Consider the following 20,464-nt stretch of genomic DNA (forward strand, 5'->3'; position numbering starts at 1 on the left):
CACTTGACCTCCAAGCAAACTCTGCTTTCTTTCCTGGAATACAACTTCTCTCGGCTGTGGTTGCTGACGGGAGTTTTGTGAGATCCTTTCTCAGGCAGAGGACTTTAGAATCCAAATTTAGAATTCCCTTTTAAGAATCCCACCCTACAAAGGTAACCTGAATTATTATTCTTCCAAAAAAAAAAAGAACCAAACCAAACCGAGCCCCACGCTTGGAAAGCCTCCCCCAGGCACAGAGCCGCAAGTCTCCGTCATCCATGGCAAGGATGAAGTGGAAAGCCACAAAGACGCCTGAAATGACAGACAGCGGGGCGCACTAGCATCTGTTCCAGAGGCTCCAAGGAGTACCCAGCTTAGAGCCACTTCTTTGGTTTGAGGATTATCTCATCTCCCTAAGGCATTGAACCTGACGCTTTCCCTCTAAGCCCTGCTCTATCCCCTCCCACCCTGACCCTGTCCAGCCCCTCCCATAGCCACCACCCCCACCTGCTTCATAACCTCAGGCAGGGATCACACTGAGCCCCAAAGTCCCCAGCCACCTGGGTTGGTGAAGGAGCCAGCAGAGCCGGCTAGGAGGGAACGGCCCTTCAGAGGCCTCTCCTGGGGGCAGTGGGGTGTTGCCAGGTGCCCTTTTTCCTCCTCTTTGTCTGGATCGAAACCCCAGGGAGTTAGCACTGGAAGGGACCTGTAGCAACACTGAGCTTAAGATGAGGGGACAAGTGACACCATGTTTGAAAGGATTTTTTTAAAGGAAGATACCTTTCATTAAATGAATGGATGCTCCCTTGGAGACGTTGATGTGAAGGCGTCATGCTTTCCTTGTGGGGTACAGCCTGGGCTTCCATTGATGGGAATCCAGTGCCCCACCCTGCACCTACCCTTAGGGCTCCTCTTGCCACACTCCTGCCTGTGCCCCAACCTTCTCTCCACCCCACGGAGTGAACGCCTGTTGGGAGACTCAGGTCCAGCGCTTTGCCCTCTATTAGATCCTGCCAGCCTTCATTTGTAGCCTTCAGCAGAGCAGGTCTTCTCAGTCACCCCTGGGGTGTACCCATGACCCCAACGGTTTTGCAGAGTGTTGGTTTCTGGGTTCTGCTCCTCCTACCCTAAGACTAGGCTCCCAGAAAATGAATGTTACATGTAGCCTGTGTGTGCAGGCCCAGCTTCCAGGGTAGTATGAGGCACATAGAAGGGGTTAAAGAGGTGCATCTGCTGCCTGGTCACAGCAGTGGGAGGGGAGTACTGGGCAGAGGGTTGCCACCTGTAGCTTTTGTCAGGGTAGGACCACAGCGCATTCTGGCGGCACTGTAGACCAAGAACAGCTTGCTGACGAAAGCTTCCCTTCCCGCACCCTCTGATCTCACGCAGCAGATCGGTGGGCCTACTGGGAAATGAATACCTGCCTCTGTGAACAGGATCCCCAGCTACCTGATGAATGGGTCACTGGTTTATTTACCGTTTTAATCAACATAGCCACAAATAACCTTGAAAAGCCACTCCCTTACTCTTCACCCTCAACCCAAGCTGTTTTCTCTGACATCATGTTCTCTCCAGTGTCAGCTTTTTCCCCCATGATCTCTTGGTAATGCACAAATAGCTGATCACATGGTCCAGCTCAGAACCAGAGTTCTGAAGTTCATTGCCATGGTCTTCCTGGTGCACTGACCACACTGCCCTGCTTCGAGGCGTGTGTGTTCGTTTGTACTCACACTAGAGCTAAGGAACCCTCCTCTTCAACCATTGGCCTCCTCCACTTCCTGACTCATTCTTCCTTCTTAGTACTAAATGATGGACTGACTATGCTACTTTACCCAAAGAAACCTCAGTCTGATGAAGAAAAAAAAAAACCTGAAACTGACTTATTTGTAAGATAATAATGGATAAGTTGCCTTAGAAACACAAATTGGGGAAGCTTGACAGATGAGTCCCAGAAGCCTTCCAGGAGGAGGTGATTTTTAAGTTGAGTCTTGAAAAGATCATGGATCTCCTCAAGGAAGAGAAGAGTGAGCATGCAGCAGAGGTCTGGGAGCTGGAAGCACACAGTGTTGCCTCGCCCCTGCGGCTTGGTGTGGCTCAAGCAGGCAGGAGGAGGAAGGGCCCTGCCTTTGAGGGGTTTTCTCCTGCACCCAGGCATAGGAGGGTGCTCCTTGCCGCCAGGGCTGCTCTCTGGCCCACAGGTGCTCCCACGGCTGAGTGAGGTTCCCATGGCTGCTGGCACCTCCACCCACTCGCACCCGCTCAGGCGGGTGGCGTCCCAGAAGGAAAGAGGCAGGGAGGAAGCAGATAAGAAAGACAGCTTCTGTTTAGACACAAATATCTTGGTAATCAGCACAGATGGGATGAGAAAGACCAAAAAAAGTACATGACAGTTTAGAGAGGATTTGGCTGCATGTTACATATTTTTAACATACCTGTGTAGAGTTTTGGGGGAGATAAGTACCTGGATCCCTCAAGTGGCTGTTGGGGCCCCAGGGCATGGTTGGGGCAGGTGGTGTTTTTATTTCTGAGATGCCCCCTTCCCCATCCACCAAAGGATCGTTGTTTTTTTTTTTTTTTTTTTTTTTTCTCCCACCAAAATAAGGCACAGGATTTGTCTCTGACGCCGTGTCTCCCTATTTGGACGGCAAGCTGTGTAACATATTTCTATCCAGCGTGAAGCTTCTTGGCACACTCCAGAGGCCACGTTTTGGTGGCTTCAGAGTTATCTTTGGATCTGTCAAAAGTGCTAATGGGCTTTCTGGCCTTCTTTAAGCTCCTCATTTTCTATTTTCTTTTTACTTCCATCCTCTCCTAAAAGAAAAATTCATGCAATTCATCAGCAGTTAAGCTCGCGCTGAAAATGCTCAGCCATGAGCCTCGTCTTTGCTCGCGAGGAGCGCTGCAGTGTGTCACCGCCTTCAGCGGCGCCAGCCCCACCCCAGCGTTAGTAGCTCAGCCGTTGCCCAGCCCACCGGGCAAGGGATCTGCCCACTGACTCACTCAGGCCGCTTTCCCTGTATGTTCTCTTGGGCTTTTCACTGAGTTTTTTGGGAAGCAAGTTCATATGGTGGTTGGAATTTTGGATTCAGGAGACCTGGTTTTTGGGGAAACTTAGTTCTGACCTGTCTGACTGGATGGGCTTTAGACCACTGAGTCTTCCTGAGCCTTAGTTTATCCCATCTGCAGAATGGAGGTAATGCTCATTTGGGGTATTTGAGAAAACTAGAGAGGAAACGGGCAAAAGACTCCCTGGGGCCAATGTTGTGGCGTAATGGATTATGCTGCTGTGAACTCTCCCCATCCAGCGCCCTGCTGATGTGCCTGGGAAAGCAGCAGCAGGTGGCCCAAGTGCTTTAGCCCCTGCTACCCACATGGGACTCCCAGAAGAAACTCCTGGCCCCTTGACATAGTCTTGGCCGTTGTGGCCATTTGGAGAGTGATCCAGCAGATGGAAGATCTCCCTCCACCCTCTCTCTGTAACTCTTTGACATTAATTAATTAATCAGAAATGCCTACTGCCTACCACTAAGGATTTCTCAATAAATGGCAGTAATGATGAATGAGAGCAGAGCTACCCAGGGTTGTAATATCATCTACCTACATTCTGTGATCCTTTGTCAAATTATACCATCTCTGTGCCTGTCTTCTTGTTTTTCCTGTAATACCAAGATCAAGGAGTGGTTCAAAATTAAGTAACATAATAACATATAAAGCCTTGTGCATTTTGAATCATGTATGAGACAGTGTCGTGTAAAAGGCTGCAGACTGTGGAGTCAGACTTGACTCCATTGGTAGTAGATCCCACCCGGATTGAATGCCCCAAACTAGGAAAAAGAAGATCTCTGTGGGCGTTTGTGAAGATTGCACGAAATCACATATGGGAAGTGTGTGGTACTGCGCCTACCACTTGCTTGGAGCCATTAATCCACTTGTTCTTTATTTGTAAAGGTTTGTAGTTAACTAGGTACTCTAGGGTTAGTGTGCTTTCTTATTCCCAGCCCATAATATTGTTGAAAAGCCCTCTACGCTATTTTTGTATGTAAAATCCACCTGGCTTGCTTCAGTGTGGGGGTGAGAGAGCTTCAATCATCAAAAACTACAACGCTTGGCAATGGCTTGTTCCTTCCCTCCCTAACCCCTTTCATTTTCACTAGATTATATTATGTGGCTTTGAAAACCTGTAACATTGAAGAAATTAGCATATTCATATGTATTATTAAAATTAGGTGGGTATAGAAAGGGTTGTAAAAATCTGAAGAGTTCCAGTCTATAGCAGCAATTAAGAGAATGAAGCCTGGGGTACCAAAAAAAAAGGGGGGGCTCCTTAAAATGCTGCTTTGCAACAACTTGCTGCTGCTGCCTTGTCTTCAGTTTTTCACATTTGAGTGAAATACAGAGAAATTATAAATCTCACAGTTGCTGTAATTCCAACTGAGCTGCTCATGAATGTAAACCGTGGAACAGAGGGACCCCAGTGGCGACAATAGGAGAGGTACACACCGCCCCACAGCCGGGGGCGAAGTTGGGGGGAGAGCAGCTGTACTGAAACAGGTTCTGAGCCAGCTGCATGCTGGCTGCTCCACTTTAGTACAGAACCTGGGGTGGGAGAATGTGAGCAGCAGTCCTGTCTCCATTGCTGATTAGCCAGCCCTTTGTGAATAGTTTCCTCCTTTAAAAAAAAAAAGGACTCATTTATTTTTATTAGAAATGCAGATTTACAGAGAGAAGGAGAGACAGAGAGAAAGAGGATCTTCTGACTTGTGGTTCATCCCCCAAGTGGCCACAATGGCCAGAGCTGAGTGATCCAAAGCCAGGAGCCTTTTCCGGGTCTCCCATGTGGGTGCAGGGTCCCAAAGCTTTGGGCTGTCCTTACTGCTTTCCCAGGCCACAGGGAGGGAGCTGGATGGGAAGTGGAGCAGCTGGGACATGAACTGGCACCCATGTGGAATCAGGCACTTGAAGGGGAGGATTAGTTAACTGAGCCATGGCACTGGGCCCTGGTTTTTACCCTGTAAGGCTGCAGGTTTCCCGTCCTGTGCCCCTCTCGGGAACTGGCAGGAGGAGCAGCTCCAGTGCCGTGTGGCTCCCATTTTGAACTCTGCTCACCACACAGGTGGCTTCATGTCTGAGGTCCCTTCCAGCTTCACACCTCATGACTTTATACATGAGTGGGATTTGGTCTCCCGGGCGGAAAGGAACAGGACTCGGGGGGGGGGGGGGGGAGTGGAAAGAAAAAGAAAGAGCAGACACCTTGTGATGATTCTGTTTTCTCGTGTTTTCATGAGATAGTGTTTGTAACAAGACACACCAAATAAGCCACCAACCCAGCCTTCTGCTTTCTCCTAGAGAAATCTGACAGAATATTTTGTGGCTGTGGATGTTAACAACATGTTGCACCTGTACGCCAGCATGCTCTACGAACGCCGCATCCTCATCATTTGCAGCAAGCTCAGCACTGTGAGTAGACGGTCTCGAGACGGGCTTTCCAGGGATTGAATTTTAATTGAGAGATGCATGGGCAAGATGAAAGGAAATCTTAGAACAGGGAATCCACCACATTCCCCTCGTGGGGTAACACATCATTTTCATTAATTGTCCATACTCTCTTACAGCATCAAAGCACAGTTCATTCGTTTTTATAGTCTCACCACCTATTATAGTTTTTCCATCCGGTTATGTGTTAGGGACATTTTGCATATTTCCACAGAAACTTGTGTGTATGCCGTATTTCCTCATATTGATGTGTCATGGGTTGCTAGGTCTTCATTTAGGTTGCGTGTTAGTTAACCCTATAGTAGATAACACTGCAGAGCCCATCTTTGGGCTGCGGAGGTCAAAGGGCCGCGGAGCACCGGGCTCCCTGCTTGTTTCGTGATTGCCATCAGGTGTGTGGATGTTTCACTGCTGCCACAGCCTTGCCGGGAGAGAGAGGGAGGATCCAAGTGTCTTTGGTTTTGATTTTGTTAATTAAGTAGCTATAACACGGTCTGTCAGATTTACTTTCATTTTTACCCCTTTGGTAGTGGTAACTAGCTGTTTTCCATATATTTTGAATTATATTCTGTTAATACCTTTTCTCACTGATCTTTCAGGGGTCTTGATATCTCTCTTACAAATTAGAAGAAGTTCCTTATGTATTGTAAAAACTTGTTACATGTAGAATGCAAACGTTTTTCATGTCTTTAGCTTTAGTTTCTCACTTGCTTAATGTAAGAGCTTATATGGCCCCCAATAGTTTATGAAGATCAATTGAAATTCTTTTACAGTTAATACCAGTATAATCCCAGCTGGGTTCTACCAGTCAGGCTTTATCCTGCATTTATTTGTCTATCCATTCATCAATCCATCTTAATTTTTTGATAGAGAGTAAATGTAGCATTGGTATGCTTGGACCTGAATGCAAGCTGCTGCTGCTGTTAGCCAGGACATACAGACATGATGGGTATAGAAGAGCTAACAATAAAAATTTAAACAAACAAACAAAAAAGCTAGCAAGTGTCCCGTGGGAGAGGACCAAGAATCGTGTCTGTAAGGGGAAGTTCACTCGCCAACAGGCTTTGGACAAAATCAGTTAGGTGTTTGCCTGTCAAGACAAGGCATCTTGATGAGGCAGGATTTTCATAGTAACTGTCTCATCTCTTTGGTTATTGGTCGCTTGTCCAAAGCTCACTACTTTTTGGTTGCGTGCTGTGCCCTACATTCATGGCACACAGTAAGAAGTGTATCCCTTGGCCTCGAGGTCCAAACAGCCTGGAGTGCGCCTCTTGCTTTGTTTCCCATTAAGTTCATAATCTCAGGGCATTAACACTCAGAACAAATTTCAGAGTGGGTGTACTGCCACCCGGATTATCCAGTGACTGGCTGATGAGAGAAGAGGGCTGATGAGAAAAGAGGGCAACTTTGAAGGTATCTAGTCCATAAATTGTTACTGTGCTTTGGATTACTAAACTTCAGCTAAGTAGAACTAAGCTGTCACCTCAATGGAGTGAGGGCCCTGTGATTTGCTTTTTAAAAATCTTTATTTATTTGTATTGAAAGGGCAGAGTTAGGGCCTGGCGCAATAGTGTAGCGGTTAAGGTCCTCGCCTTGAACGCGCCAGGATCCCATATGGGCGCCAGTTCTATTCCCAGCAGCTCCACTTCCCATCCAGCTCCTTGCTTGTGGCCTGGGAATGCAGTTGAGGATGGTCCAAAGCTTTGGGACCTTGCACCCACATGAGAGACCTGGAAGAAGCTCCTGGCTTCGGACTGCCTCAGCTCCAGCTGTTGCAGCCGCTTGGGGAGTGAACCACCGGACGGAAGATCTTTCTCTCTGTCTCTCCTCCTCTCTGTATATCTGGCTTTCCAATAAAAATAAATCTTAAAAAAAAAAAAAAAAGGAAAGAAAAGGCAGAGTTAGAAGAAGAGATGGAGAAAAATCTTCCATTTTTCTGTCACTCCTCAAATAGCCTCCATGACTGGAGCTGGACTAAGCAAATCTGAAGCCGGGAGCCAGGAGTGGGTCTCCCACATATATACAGGGGCTCAACAACTTGAGCAATCCTCCGCTACTTTCCCAGGCTGTAAACAGGGAGCTGGATTAAAAGTACAGCAGTGGGGACATGAACTGATGCCTGTAGGTTTTGCCAGTGCCCATAGGGGCTGCCAACCCTGCAGATTAGCCTACTGTACTAGTGTTGATTTACATTCTTAAAGACTAGTTAGGGAGAGACAGAGATAGAGATCTTCTATCCTCTGGTTCACTCCCCAAATGACTGCAATGGCCAAGGCTGGGTCAAACCAAACCAGAAGCCCAGAATTCTATCCAGGTCTCCCATGTGGCTGGTAGGGGCCGAGCAATTGGTCCGTCATCTGCTAGAGCAGGGAGCTGGATTGGAAGCAAAGCAGCATGGACTTGAACCAGCTCTCTAAAATGGGATGCCAACATTATAAGCCATGGCTTCATCTGTGTTCCAATGTGCCTGCCCCTATGATTAGTCTTGACTTTTAGAGCCGTTTCTGTGTGTGTTAGACTCTGACCTAAGTACTTCAGAAGTATGAGTTCACTCATTTCTCACAGCTATGGTTTTGGTGGGTTCTGTTATTACCGTGACTTTATAGATACAAAGAGCATGTCTTCTGATGATGGTGTTAAGATAAATACATCCAGTTGGGTATTGCTGCACCTTCCCAATACTAACATGATGTAATAGAGTAAATCACAAATGGGAAGAACTGAAACAATAGAGATATTTTTTACGTAGTAAAAATACACTCTTTAATTTTTTGAAAATTATTTACTTATTTTATTATTTTATGATACAGTTCCATGAACTCTGGGATTTCCCATCCCTCCTTCCCCAAACTTTCACACACACCCCCACACTGATTTCCCCTATATCTTTACAATAGTATAGTCCTTCACAATCAGTCGTAAGTCCATCATTCTGCTATCTAAGTGTATCTTGACATTGTAGGTATGGACAATGGCGGAGAGTCAAGCATCCTGTTGTTAAGATATATTTAACAGTTTTGTTGGGAGTCCATCTTTGATGTGAAAGTAGAGATACACGCTGCATTGTATCTTCACATTTGGATGTGATAGTCTATTACACGGTTGCTGTATATCCCCTTAAATGAAAAGCCATAAAACAAAACCAATAACAGGAAGAAAAATAGAAAATTAGCAAAAACATGAAGTTAAATAACATGTTACAGAATGACCAATGTATTGCTGAAGAAATGTAAAAGAAAATCAAAAACTTGAAGGAAATGATACTTTTGCCAACTTTGTGCCAGTATTTGAAACCTAAGGTCAAATGGCCAGAAGGATAAAATTTGACCGGATTGTCTCATAAAGAAATAGAAAAACTGAGAAAAAGCTTTAAAATACTTTTCCAGAGAAAATACTGAGCCCGGTTGATTTTATAGGTATAAGTGTATTTTATATTACCAAATATCTCCAGCAATGAATAATTTCAGTGTTAGACAAATTTTGTAAGAGTCTAGCATAAAGAGAGACCCACCACAGCTTTTTTTGTGACGGTTGCATGGCTTTGATATTCAATCGCGTGAGAAGACACGACAAGAACAAAAACCTGTCATCCAGTGTCACTCGTTACCATGGATGTAAAAATCTTAAAGAAAATAGTAAACAATACAATGTGTAATGTGTAATTGGGCTGATTCCGAAAGTGTACTTACTAGAAAACCTATAAATATAACTTACACATTAACATAGTTAAGAGAACAACCCGTTGTGACTGCCAATAGATAGAGAACGAACCAGGACCATATTCACGAATGGGAAGGCACGCTGTCTTGAAGATGTCATTTTGCCCCAGAACTCTCTATAGACAGAATACAATTGCATTCCAAATCCCAGTAGGGTTTTACACGGTATCTGACAAGCTGATTCTAAATTTAATATGCAAAATCCAAAGAAAGAGCCAAGACCTACTTGAAGAAAAAGAATGGATTGTTGAAGCCTTCTTTACCAGACACAAAACTTGCTCTAAAGCTGTGAAAGTGAAGGTGCTAGAAGCAGCGACACAGCGATGGGCGCACACGTGGCGGGAGCAGAATAGGAGCCGGGAGCAGGGTTGGATCCTTGTGGAACCCGTGGGGAGTGGATGGACATTCCAGTCACCAGCTAGCCACATGAGGAAGCAAAGGAAGATGTTTCTCCTGTCTAAATTCCAAATTGGTCAAGGACTTAAATGTGAAAGATGAAATTTGAAAACCTCTAAAAGGAATAAAATAGGAGCCTGATCCTCTGTGCTCTCAGAGACGGATTTATTTCAGGATGATCCAGAATATACATTGCCTCAAAGAAAAAGTGAAAACTGTGAACAGTTGTTCATTAAACGATGCCATTCAGTGAATGGGAAGATAAGTCACAAACTGAGAAGAGATATTCGCCATCAGTAAAACCAGCAGAGGCTTAGTACTGGGAACATGCAAAGCACAGTACACCTAAAAGGCAGGAAAGATGATGTCAATAGAAAAGTTGACCAAAAACATGAATGAGCATTTTGCCAGAGAAATGTAACTAGTGTTCAGGTAAGTTCAGGAAAGGGTGGGCACGGTGGTGCTGTGGTTAAATGAACTGCTCCTGATCGTGTGTGCGATTCAGTCGCATCTCCATATCCATTCCAGTTCCTGCTAATGTGCACCCCGGGAGGCAGCAGGTGATGGCTCAAAGCACTTTGGTCCCTGCCACCTGTCTGGGAGAGACCTGGAGGGATTCTTGGCTCCTGGCTTCAGCCTGTCCTAGCCCCAGCTGCTGAAGGAATTTGGGGTTGCGAACCTGTGGCACTCTCTCTCTTTGCTATTTTTTTTAAAGATTTATTCATATTTATTATAAAGAAAATCAGATCAGATTTATGGAGAGGAGCGACAAAGATCTTCCATCTGCTGGTTCACTCCCCAAATGGCAGCAGCAGTTGAAGCTAAATCAATTGTAAATCAGGAGCTTCTTCCAGGTCTCCCACACAGGTGCAGGGTCCATCCTCTACTGCCTTCCCAGGGCACAAGCAGGGAACCGGATGGGAAATGAAGCAGCTGGAGCACGGACCGGCACCCATGTGGAATCCCCATACTTGCAAGGTGAGGATTTTAGCCATTGAGCCATTGCACTGGGCCCTTTTCTGCCTTTCAAATAAAAATACATAAACTTTTTTAAAGAAAGTTCATGGAAGATGCGTTTTGTGAAACAACCATGCATGGATTTTCAAGTTTGGTTTTTGTTGTTTCCCACAAAGGTAAACTTATGTTTTTCCATGAACTTTTGAAGCACTCTTTTGTTATTTCAATTAAAAAGAAGGAAAACCAGCCTCTTGACACATAGTTGAATCTTAGCTGAGTTCCTGCCTGTTGGTCTGAGAGCCCTCTTTGGGGGTGTCCTTCTCACACACGTTAGCAGCCACGTAGCACATCTCTGGGTGGGAAGTAGCTGGGCAGGCGTCCAGCTGAGTCAAGCGTTTGGACTTATGCAAATGTAGGATTTGAAAATTTTTCAGTTTTTGCTTTTTATTTCCTCAAGGGTAGCTTTTCATGATCTTTTGAACGGGGTGGTGGGGCTGGCGTGGGAGGGAAAGGTTCCTGCCGACTGAGGTTTGGCAAGCCTGACGCTCCCTGTGATTGCCTGACAAACCGCACGCGTCTCAGTTGTGTTTGGTAAGGTGCAGGCCTCATGCACCTCTGAGCCTTCAAGGGTCTGAAAGATAAAGGCTGTCAGGCACTCTGGAGGGCCAGCGTGTCCACACACAAGTGTGTGCCAGCGGTGCTGGACAGCCACGCTCTGTTCAGTCAGATAACATGCGCTTCGGCGCTCCTCGGTCAATACCCTTGTGATATTCTGAATAAGAAAAAAATGTACGTTTTGTTCTCTTGGCTTGGTTAATGTATATTGATTGGGTATGTGTGCGTGTTTTAAATAAATGATAAATAGGGAAACTTAACTGAATCTTGTTCTCTAATGTAAGCACTTCAGTGTGATTTCTGGTAGCACAAAGGCTCCATTTTTCTTCTGTCCATATCTGAGTCTAATTCCTGTTGCTTCATGGAACCCTTAAGGAGAGCAGGCAGGTTGAAGATAAGACCCCGAAAGAGATAACACCATGTAATTCCATCGGCATAATGAAAAAAATTCGCTCCTACCCCCACGCCATGCCACAGCCCATCTCCAAGGGTAGATTTAATCAGCATCTTCATCAGTGGGAGAGATGGCCATACCACTAGGTGAGTGCGATGCAATGCCAGGGGAGCAAGGCTTCTGGAAAGGGGCAAAGAAGCAAGGATTACTCCTACAAGGGTATTTCAAAAAGCCCATAGAAAGGTTGTATTTATTGAAAGCTAAGTTTAGAGTCTGGTGCAATAGCCTAGTAGCTAAATCCTCGCATCCACCAGGATCTCTTATGGGCACCGCTTCATGTCATGACTGCTCTACTTCCATTCCAGCTCCCTGCTTCTGGTCTGGGAAACCAATAGAGGGTGATCAAAGCCTTAGGGAGCCCTAGTAGAGGACGGCCCAAAGCCCTGCACCCACATGAGAGACCCAGAAGAAGCTCCTGGCTCCTGGCTTTGGATCAGCTTAGCTCTGGCCATGGCTGCCGTTTGAGGAGTGAACCAGCAGATGCAAGATGTTTCTCTTTTTGTACTTCTCTGTAAGTCTATCTTTCAAAAAAAAGTAAATAATTCTTAAAAAAAAGAAAGAAAGCCAAGTTTATCTTGGTACTATTTTTTCTAAACCAATACACTGTTTTTAGACATTGTGCATTATGAAAAGATTTGTTTATTTGAATGGTGGAGAGATATAGATTAATTGACTGATTTCTCATCAGGTGGACCATCCTCCAAATGGCTGCAAAGGCCAGGGCTGGGTCAGGCTGGAGCCAAGTGCGTGGAGCTCCAGCTGTTCTCCCACGTGGGTGGCGGGGGTGTAACTGCGTGGGCCTTCTTCTACTACTCTCCCAGACACAACACCACGGAGCTGAACTGAAAGTGGGGCAGCCCAGACTTGAACCAGCACTCTGATACAGAATATACTGGTGTTGTAGGTGGCAGCTTAATCCATTGCACCACAGTGCCAGCCCTACCCAGAATGCATCTCTGTAAACTTGTGAAAGACCCCTCCTATGCATAGATTTCAAAAAAAAAATTTGGCATCAAAATAAGTGTAAATATTTCCACTTTCCATGAACGCGGAGTTTCCCTCATACAAATGAATGCTAGCCATCCTTCTGAAGCGATCCTTGGGGACCAGGTAGTATTTGCTGGGTGCCAGTTCTTAACCACCATTTAGGGGGACTGTCCCACTGGCCATAAGCACACTGGTAGGAATATCCTTCCTCCAAGGAAATGGGAAGAGCTCCCAGAAATACTGAGCTGGATCTGGTAGAGACGGTGTTTGGCACAGCTTAGCATTATTGATTGGGGTCAGAAGTAAGGCCTGATTGTGTAGGGATTGAGAACATTTTTTGTGTTACTTACAAATAGCTCTAAGACTTTCAAAGGGGCAAGAGGACAGCATCCACAGAATTGTATAGAATGCTCTCAGGTAGGCTTCACACGCTTCCCACCGTGGAAGCTCGCTGCGCTCTCTGAGTCTGTTAAGGTTCATGTTCCCCTCTCTAAGTTACCCCTCTCCAGTCACTTTGCTGACCATGTGTCCAACTGTGATGATCGCGTTTTTGTGTGAGTTCTTGCGGGCGTCCTAGGAGTTGGTTGGCTTCATTCTCCTGTTACCGAGAATGCTGGCCAAGGAAGACAGAGTGCCCTGGCTGAGACAAGCAGCGGAGGTTGGGAATTAAAACCCACTCCTCTTGGCTGCAGGCCAGCTTCCTTCCAGCTATTTCAAGTGGCCTCTTCGGTAACCTTCCATTTATCATGAGTTCCCTGCAGTGCTTGGACTCAGACAAATGTTCCTGGCATGAATCTGTTGACCATGGACCTGAAAGTGACAGAAAATAACCCTCAGCCTGGCCATTGCCTTTGAATACTCATGCAGACGCCTGGCTTCAGGTGGAGCGAGCTCCTTCTGTGTGCCCGGCACCATGCTAGGTTATGGAAACCTGACATGTGGCTTTCTAACTGGCACACTCTGTGAGCCCAAGGTCTTCCTCCATGAGCACTGTTCAGATTTGGTCCACTGTGCCTTGCTACACTCAGCTCTCTGTCAGCTGCACCTATGTAGTTCTGCCACAAGCACAGTTTGGGTGGGACCCTGGGCCGCATCTTCTCTAACTCACCATGGCTTTTGTGGTCTCACTAGCAGGTTCAGATTGAGGGAGGGAGAGACAACCTTTTGTTGCCTCCCTGCCAGTTTCGTTGCAACTAGAGGAATGAAAACTTGTCCCAGCGAATGTGGGGTGATAATTCTGTGTCCCCTGGGGCACCTTCCAGCTGGCCTACAGGAGATGCTATGGTATTTCAGGAAAGGCCCAGCTCCGTTCACAGCCTGACTTTGACCCCACCCCTCGCAGTCCCGCTGCCAGCATCCGTTACCTGAGCTCTACCTGATTCGGTGACCCACGAAAGGGCCACTTTGTGAACTGAGCCGACGTTCAGACCCAGCTTCGCTTCCCCATCTTCCCTGGTCAACTTCACCTTGTCTTGAATGTGCCAGGTTCCCTGGTGCTTCTGCAATAGAAAACCCCCATCCCGCTTAGTTCTCTGCAGCCCTGTTAGCACAGAGAGTGGCAGTTTAAGGTTTGAAAGACTGGCCCGGAGCCAAGACCTCTTCGCCTGCACACTCCACTCTGCAGTGTTCCAGGCTTAGGAACAAGCTGCATTATTTTGTTTCAAACTGCGCTCAAGGGGAGCCAAGACCTTGGAACTGAAATCTTCCCAAACAGAGAACTCTAAGACTAAATTTAGTGTTCTATTTAAAAAATAAATCAAACATTTTGTTTGTTCATCTTTTATATGTTAAGAGGGAGATTAACCTAGTTCACACTAACAACCTACCAAGACTGTTGAGAGAAGTGAGAAGAAAACTAATCCCTTTGGTGAAGAGGGAAATCCTTAGCAAAATGTAATGAAGTGGCGTGAAATACAGACTCCACAGCCAAAGTTTTAACTAACATAGCCTTTCTAATCTCCATTACATAAAATTTTATTGTGGCTCAGAGAATATTAAAAACTGTGAAAAATAAACAAAAGGCACTTGCAGGGACAGGACACAGGAGAAAAGATGGGTATATTTTATTTATGTGGTTTCTGTCTGGTTTGTAAGTGTGAATGCAATTAACTACTTTTTGAACTATGATTTTCATTTAATGCATGTGAGAGCCAGTTTTCTCTTACTGGTGTTGAAATGCAACAGAGAACCTAGAGATGTTACGCGGATTCTGTAGTGTAAGGAGTATCAGTAGCATTTTTTAAAAAATTTAATACTGTTTACATGGTGAAGAGGGATCATGTGGGCCTCTGATTAGAGTGAGCAGGATCAAGTATGCAGGAAGGTGAATGGGACACAGGTTTCAGTCTGTTTTTGTTTTTTCTCCTGTGTCCACAGGGGAGGAAGTGGAGAGGACTACTCCTTACTATCCAAAACTACATCAGCACCCGGGGTTGGGGGATGGTCCTTTGATGATGCCCCAGAGACCCCGGTGTGGGGAGAGTATTCTGAAGGTATTACTTGAGTGATTTTGATAGCCCTGAGATGTTTTGTTGCTCCAGGGTTGAGAAAATCTTTCCAAGATCTACTGATTGACACAGTCCACCTTAGTGCATCCACAGACCCAGGAACATGCTGCAGAGCTTGGTCAGGAGAACTGTCCAACCTGTTCTGCTTTCCATCGTCTGATGAGGCAGTTTTCGTCCCCTGCTGGCCCAGATGAGCTGGCCATCATTCCCCTGTGTGTGTCTGCATTTGCCGACCACCACACAGGCATCAGCAACTAAGGAGGCCCAATCCTGACACATGTACTCCATGAAGTACATGTGCTCCTGTGGCCAGGAGCCAGTAGACCAGAATCCAGTGGTCTAATCAAGGATTGCCCTAAGAAAACTCACGTGGGGTGACCTCAAATTGACTTTTGTGAGCACCAGCTGGCACAGGGTCAGCTGCAGTCTGTCACCTGCACCAGTCAACACAAACTGGTGGATGCAGCTTGGTCAGTTCCGCCTCAGCCCAGTATCTCACATGAAGATATGGGTGCTGTGGCCTGGTCCAGCCAGCCCACCACAGACCCAGTCCTCATACTCACCAGCGGCTACCACGGGTTTGTCAGGGCAACCCCCAGTAAGGGCTATCAGGTCCACTCCCAGACCCAGTTTTTGCATGTGCCAGCCTCTGCTACATTCTACAGTTGTGGCCCAGCCCACAACCCATCTGGCTGTCATGCACTCCCACGAGTGCTGTGGCTTAGCTCAGCCCAACCCAGCCCTCACCTATGCCAACAGGTTCCGCCGCGTGTCCAGCCTTTCCTTGCCCCAGCCCTGGTTCTCGTGCTCTCCAGTGAAAGGTACAGCCTAGCCGGCGAGTGCCACAGTCCCTGCGGCAGGCGTGTTTCCAGCCCTGGGTTTTGTACCTACCAGGGGTACTGCAGTCTATCCTGACATGACTTACACCAGGTAACAAGACTGGCCAGCTGGTGCTGTGGCCTACACGCATTCTGGCTGAATATCAGCGTTTTAATTTAGATGGGACTTCCACTAGGTAGGGCTGTCTGCCTATGGGTTTTTACCTCCCTCTTCTGCCTCTACTGCCGTAACACACACACACAAAAACATGGAGCACTGTTTGGGACTAAGTGCAGTTTTCAGAGGATTAATGATTCCAGAATCCTGGCCCATGGATTTATTGTCTTAAAGATACCCCGAGATCTTGGGGAAAGCACAGGGTCTCAGGCAGCAGTGGGACCACAGAGTGTCTGCCTGTATTCCCCAGATGACTGAGGCACTGCCAGCCGCGAAGCCAGTGTGTGGTCCATGCTGGAAAGCAAAAGGAATGCTTCCGCCTTGGCTCTAGCTACTTGGCATTTTCCTGCTTAGAGTATGTAATAGACGCAGCTGAACCTAGAAAGCTGTTCTCATATTTCTGCTTGGGAGAACTTTGGTTTTGGCTTAGCTGCTCTAGAAGAGGCCATTGCAAAGTTCAAGTTGCTCAAGGTCTCAGTGGCACTTGGGAATGCAATACAGTCCACCAATATCATTTCGATTAGACTTGTTTATATGAGTCTAGAGAGACAATGTGTCTGTTTAACCATTTAATGAAGAACATGGGAGAAAATGAGGGAACCCGGGCGCCTACTTTGTTAGGTCGCCGTAGGCAAGGACTCCTCACTTCCTTGACTGTTTCTACAGGCTGAAAGTGTAGTCACTCTGGTAAGCTAGTAGATCGGGGCATGCAATCAATCAAGCATTGGTACAGAGAGGATGAAAATTCTCTCTTTTTATTTTCTGCTGCTTTCTTGGCTCCATAAGGTGAAGCTGTGCTAGGAGTGTTGTTTCCCAAGAAAAATGACAGCAAGGCTGGTGGCAAGAGACTTCACATCAGAACGGTCTTGTTCAGTTTCTGCCTCTGCCGTGTCCTTAACCCACTCTTTGGAACTTTCTAGTCACATGGCCTTGGGCTAGTCACGTGACCTCTCCAAGGCTCTCTAACCTCTTCAGTAAAGCAGCACGCATAGGGTAGCAGCTACTGCAAGGTGGCTGAATGGATTTTTGCACGCCCACCCACTTCTCACTGGTCACTTGATCTTTGAGTGGTTACTTCTGCCTCAGCCTTCACAGGCCTCACACACAGAACTCCAGTGACCAGAGAAGCTGCTGCAGCTCCTTGGCCCGCTAGGCTCCTGCTCACATCCCAGCAGGAAGGAGGACCAGTCTCCTCCATCCTCACAGCTCTGTCTACCCCACCCTTGCCTCTGTCTCTGTGAAACCGGCCTGGTTCTTGCCCCAGGCAGAACTAATGATTCCTCCTTTATTCACTGTCACACTTGAACCTCTATTATAGCACCTCTTTCATAATGCTTTTGTGTTGAAGATGATTGTTTGCATTTTGATCTTCCCCTCTCAGTTTTAAATTGCTGGAGGGCATGGCATGTACACAGGGCGAATACTTGGTAATTGTGAGATTAGTCCAGATCAGAGCGGGGAGGCAGTTTCACGTGGGCTAAAGTGGGGGTGCGGGGACTTGATGTCCCTGGGTTCACATGTGAACCGTGGCACTAGCACTGTGGCCTTACGTGATTCCTAGACTCTAGGGAACCTTGGTTTCCTCATCTGCTGCCTGCCATGTAAGGCTCTGGTGATTAGATGAGATAAATACCCTGTTCCTTGTGTCGTCAGATACTAAATGCTAATTAAATGACCGTGTTTGGAGCTGTTTTACAGCTTTAATCTCGCTGAGTTTGCCATCGGTTTCTGAGGTTGGATTTTCCCTGTAGAGCTGTACAAGAGAAGGTGTAGTGGTGTGCTGCAGTGGCTTCGGCTGCCTCTTACGACACCTGCATCTCCCACTGGAGTGCTGGCTGCTCCACTTTTAATCTAGCTTCTTTTTAATGCACCTGGGCAGGCACCAGGAAATGCTGCAAGCACTTGGGCCCCTGCTACCCGTATGGAAGGCCCATTTGGAGCCCCTGGTTCCTGGTTCCTGGCTCCTGGCTTCAGCCTGGGTTAGACCTGGCTGTTGCAAACATTTGGAAAGTAAACCAACAGATGGATGAGATCTGTACCTCTACTTTGCCTTCTCCCTCTTTTGCTCTGCCTTTCAGATACCTAAATCTGTGTATGTATGCATACTGTACAGAGGAGGGTAGTGTCCTTTTTGCAGTAATACAAATATGTTAGCTCATCACCCAAAGCTTTTTAGCTTCTTTCCTTATATGGAAACAAGGGAGATAGTACTCATGATTCTAAATATGATTCTTTTTTAACAAGATTTATTTTATTTTTATTAGAAAGTCAAACATAGGAGGAGAGACAGAGAGGAAGATCCCCTGTCTGTTGATTCACTCTCCAAGTGACCACAACAGCCGGAGCTGAGCCAATCTGAAGCCAGAAACCAGGAGCCTCCTCTGGGTTTCCCATGTGGGTGCAGGGGCCCCAACGCTTTGCGCCATGCTAGACTGCTTTCCCAGGCCACAAGCAGGGGAGCTGGACTAGAAGCAGGGCTGCTGGGACCAGAACCAGCGCCCATATGGGAATCCTGGTGCATGCAAGGCAAGGACTTTAGCCACCAGGCTACTGAACCGAACCCTAAATATGATTCTTTAATAAAGCAACAGTGTAAATCCATTAGCTAAACAGAAATTATACCCTAAGAAATGAAAAGGGTCTTGGAAAAGTTCATGGAAGATGAGTGTTATGGGGGAAAAAAATGCATGAATTTCTTTTTTCTTTTGACATCAAAGTAAACTCTAGCTTCTATTTTCATTCTCTACAAGCTTTTGGAAATATGCCTTCATATTTTTAAATACATCTCAGAAACCACTGAAGTGGCACATTCATTTCTTCCTGAGTGCCAGCTCTGATCCACTGGCAATGTGCACCTATAGGGAGGGTCCTTAGGCCGAATCCCGGCTCAACCATCAGTCCCTAGCTTCTGTCCCAGACAGCGGATGCAGGGATGGTCGACTCCGTGTTGAAATGGGTTGTTACCAATCTCCAGCTAACCTTGCCTTTGTCTTTTTCATCTTGAAGATGAAAAGCTTTTTGCACACTCGTGGTGCTGGGGGCTTCTTCACAGGGTCCTTTGCCATAGCATGGCGTCAGTCTCTGCTTTGGTAGCTAATGCTCTTCTCTGGCAGTTTGAGTTGCTTTGATGTTTTGAAGTGTCAAATCTTGGCAGGAAAGCTTGTTGCCCTGGTTATTAACTTACTCTGATTACTCTAGTTAGTAGCTAGGTAGCTTTAAAAAGAAGTGGGGGTGGGGTGGGGAAGAGAACTGATTAAGTAGGCGGTGATGGCCTGAGAAAGCTTCGCCTTACTCCAGTGCACTGTTGCACTGTGCTTGGGGGAAGTTTTCCTTGACTCCGTGTTGGGGCTTCTGGTTTCCATTCTAGATGGTTGGCTTTTTTTTTTTCTTCCTTTCCTTTACTGGAAGAATAATGGAGAAGGAAGAGAAATGAGTCCCACCAAAGTGAAAGAAAAATTACTTGAAGAATGACTACTCCCTCTGCCTGGGTACAAAAAGACACTGCATTTTGGCTTCTAAGAAATGCCAAGACATGCTTTGCTCCTTCCTTCTCTCTACTCACGTGTCCAACATCTGCCTAGACTAACTGAAGGCCCTTTGATTTTTGAGGCTTTTCAAGATGTCTTTCTGCTCACACATCTTTGATAGTTTCTTAAAAGCAAGCTCTTCCCCTACCAAGGATGGTAAACACAGTGTGAACATGGCCGAGCTGTTCATAATGAAAGGCTTTCCCAGACCTGCAGAAAGGTTGGGTAGGTTAACTGGCCACGTCGCTGCAGAATTTGCTCAACACGCTCTGCTGCTATGATAGTGGACGTTCCAGTTGAGACTGAACCATAAACAAGCAAAAACCACAACGCTGTTTGAATCAGGATATGAATCATGATACCAATTGCTTCCTGATGTTTGCAAAGATGCTTGTAACTAAATAAAACAACCTAGTTCTCCAACAGAGGAGGCTCACCTGTTCTTCAAGACACACAGCAGCTCTGCAGATGCTCTACGTGGGAGGATTCTTGCTTGATATGGATACTTAAAACCGACTGCTTTTGGAGTTGGTAATGTGGTACTTCTCTCACGGTTTCTTTTGTTTAGACTCCAAGGCAAAGCCTAAATAGCTTGAACTCTGTGAAACAGGTGTCACTTGGGTTATGCCTACATTCTCAGATGTGTGGAGAGCGGTTGTGATCATCTGATCCACCCCGCTTCCAACTTTTAAAGCTTGGGATCTCAATCCATTTTTCAGAAATTTGTAATTTCTGATAGTATGATTTGTTAAGTGTCTGATTCCCTTGCCTACCATGTCTCATGGTGTTACACTAAGGCATTTTAACATTCCAAACATTTGTTCAGCACCTGCT

The 20,464-nt window shown here is 46.4% G+C and overlaps 1 protein-coding gene across 9 annotated transcripts in view; it reads left to right on the top strand.

The window, feature by feature from the left end:
- Nucleotides 1–20,464, top strand: part of DENND1A (DENN domain containing 1A) — a 496,909-nt gene that overhangs the window by 268,277 nt on the left and 208,168 nt on the right. For all 9 annotated transcript variants that reach the window (XR_009246616.1, XM_058672452.1, XM_058672453.1 and 6 more), the window contains one exon: nucleotides 5,326–5,436. Coding sequence is in view for 8 of the 9 variants with exons in the window: in XM_058672452.1 (XP_058528435.1) it covers nucleotides 5,326–5,436 (111 nt within the window). In the remaining variant the exon portion in view is untranslated. The remainder of the gene's footprint in view (nucleotides 1–5,325; nucleotides 5,437–20,464) is intronic.

This window comes from Ochotona princeps, chromosome 14, assembly GCF_030435755.1.
Source record: "Ochotona princeps isolate mOchPri1 chromosome 14, mOchPri1.hap1, whole genome shotgun sequence".
Taxonomy (NCBI): domain Eukaryota; kingdom Metazoa; phylum Chordata; class Mammalia; order Lagomorpha; family Ochotonidae; genus Ochotona; species Ochotona princeps.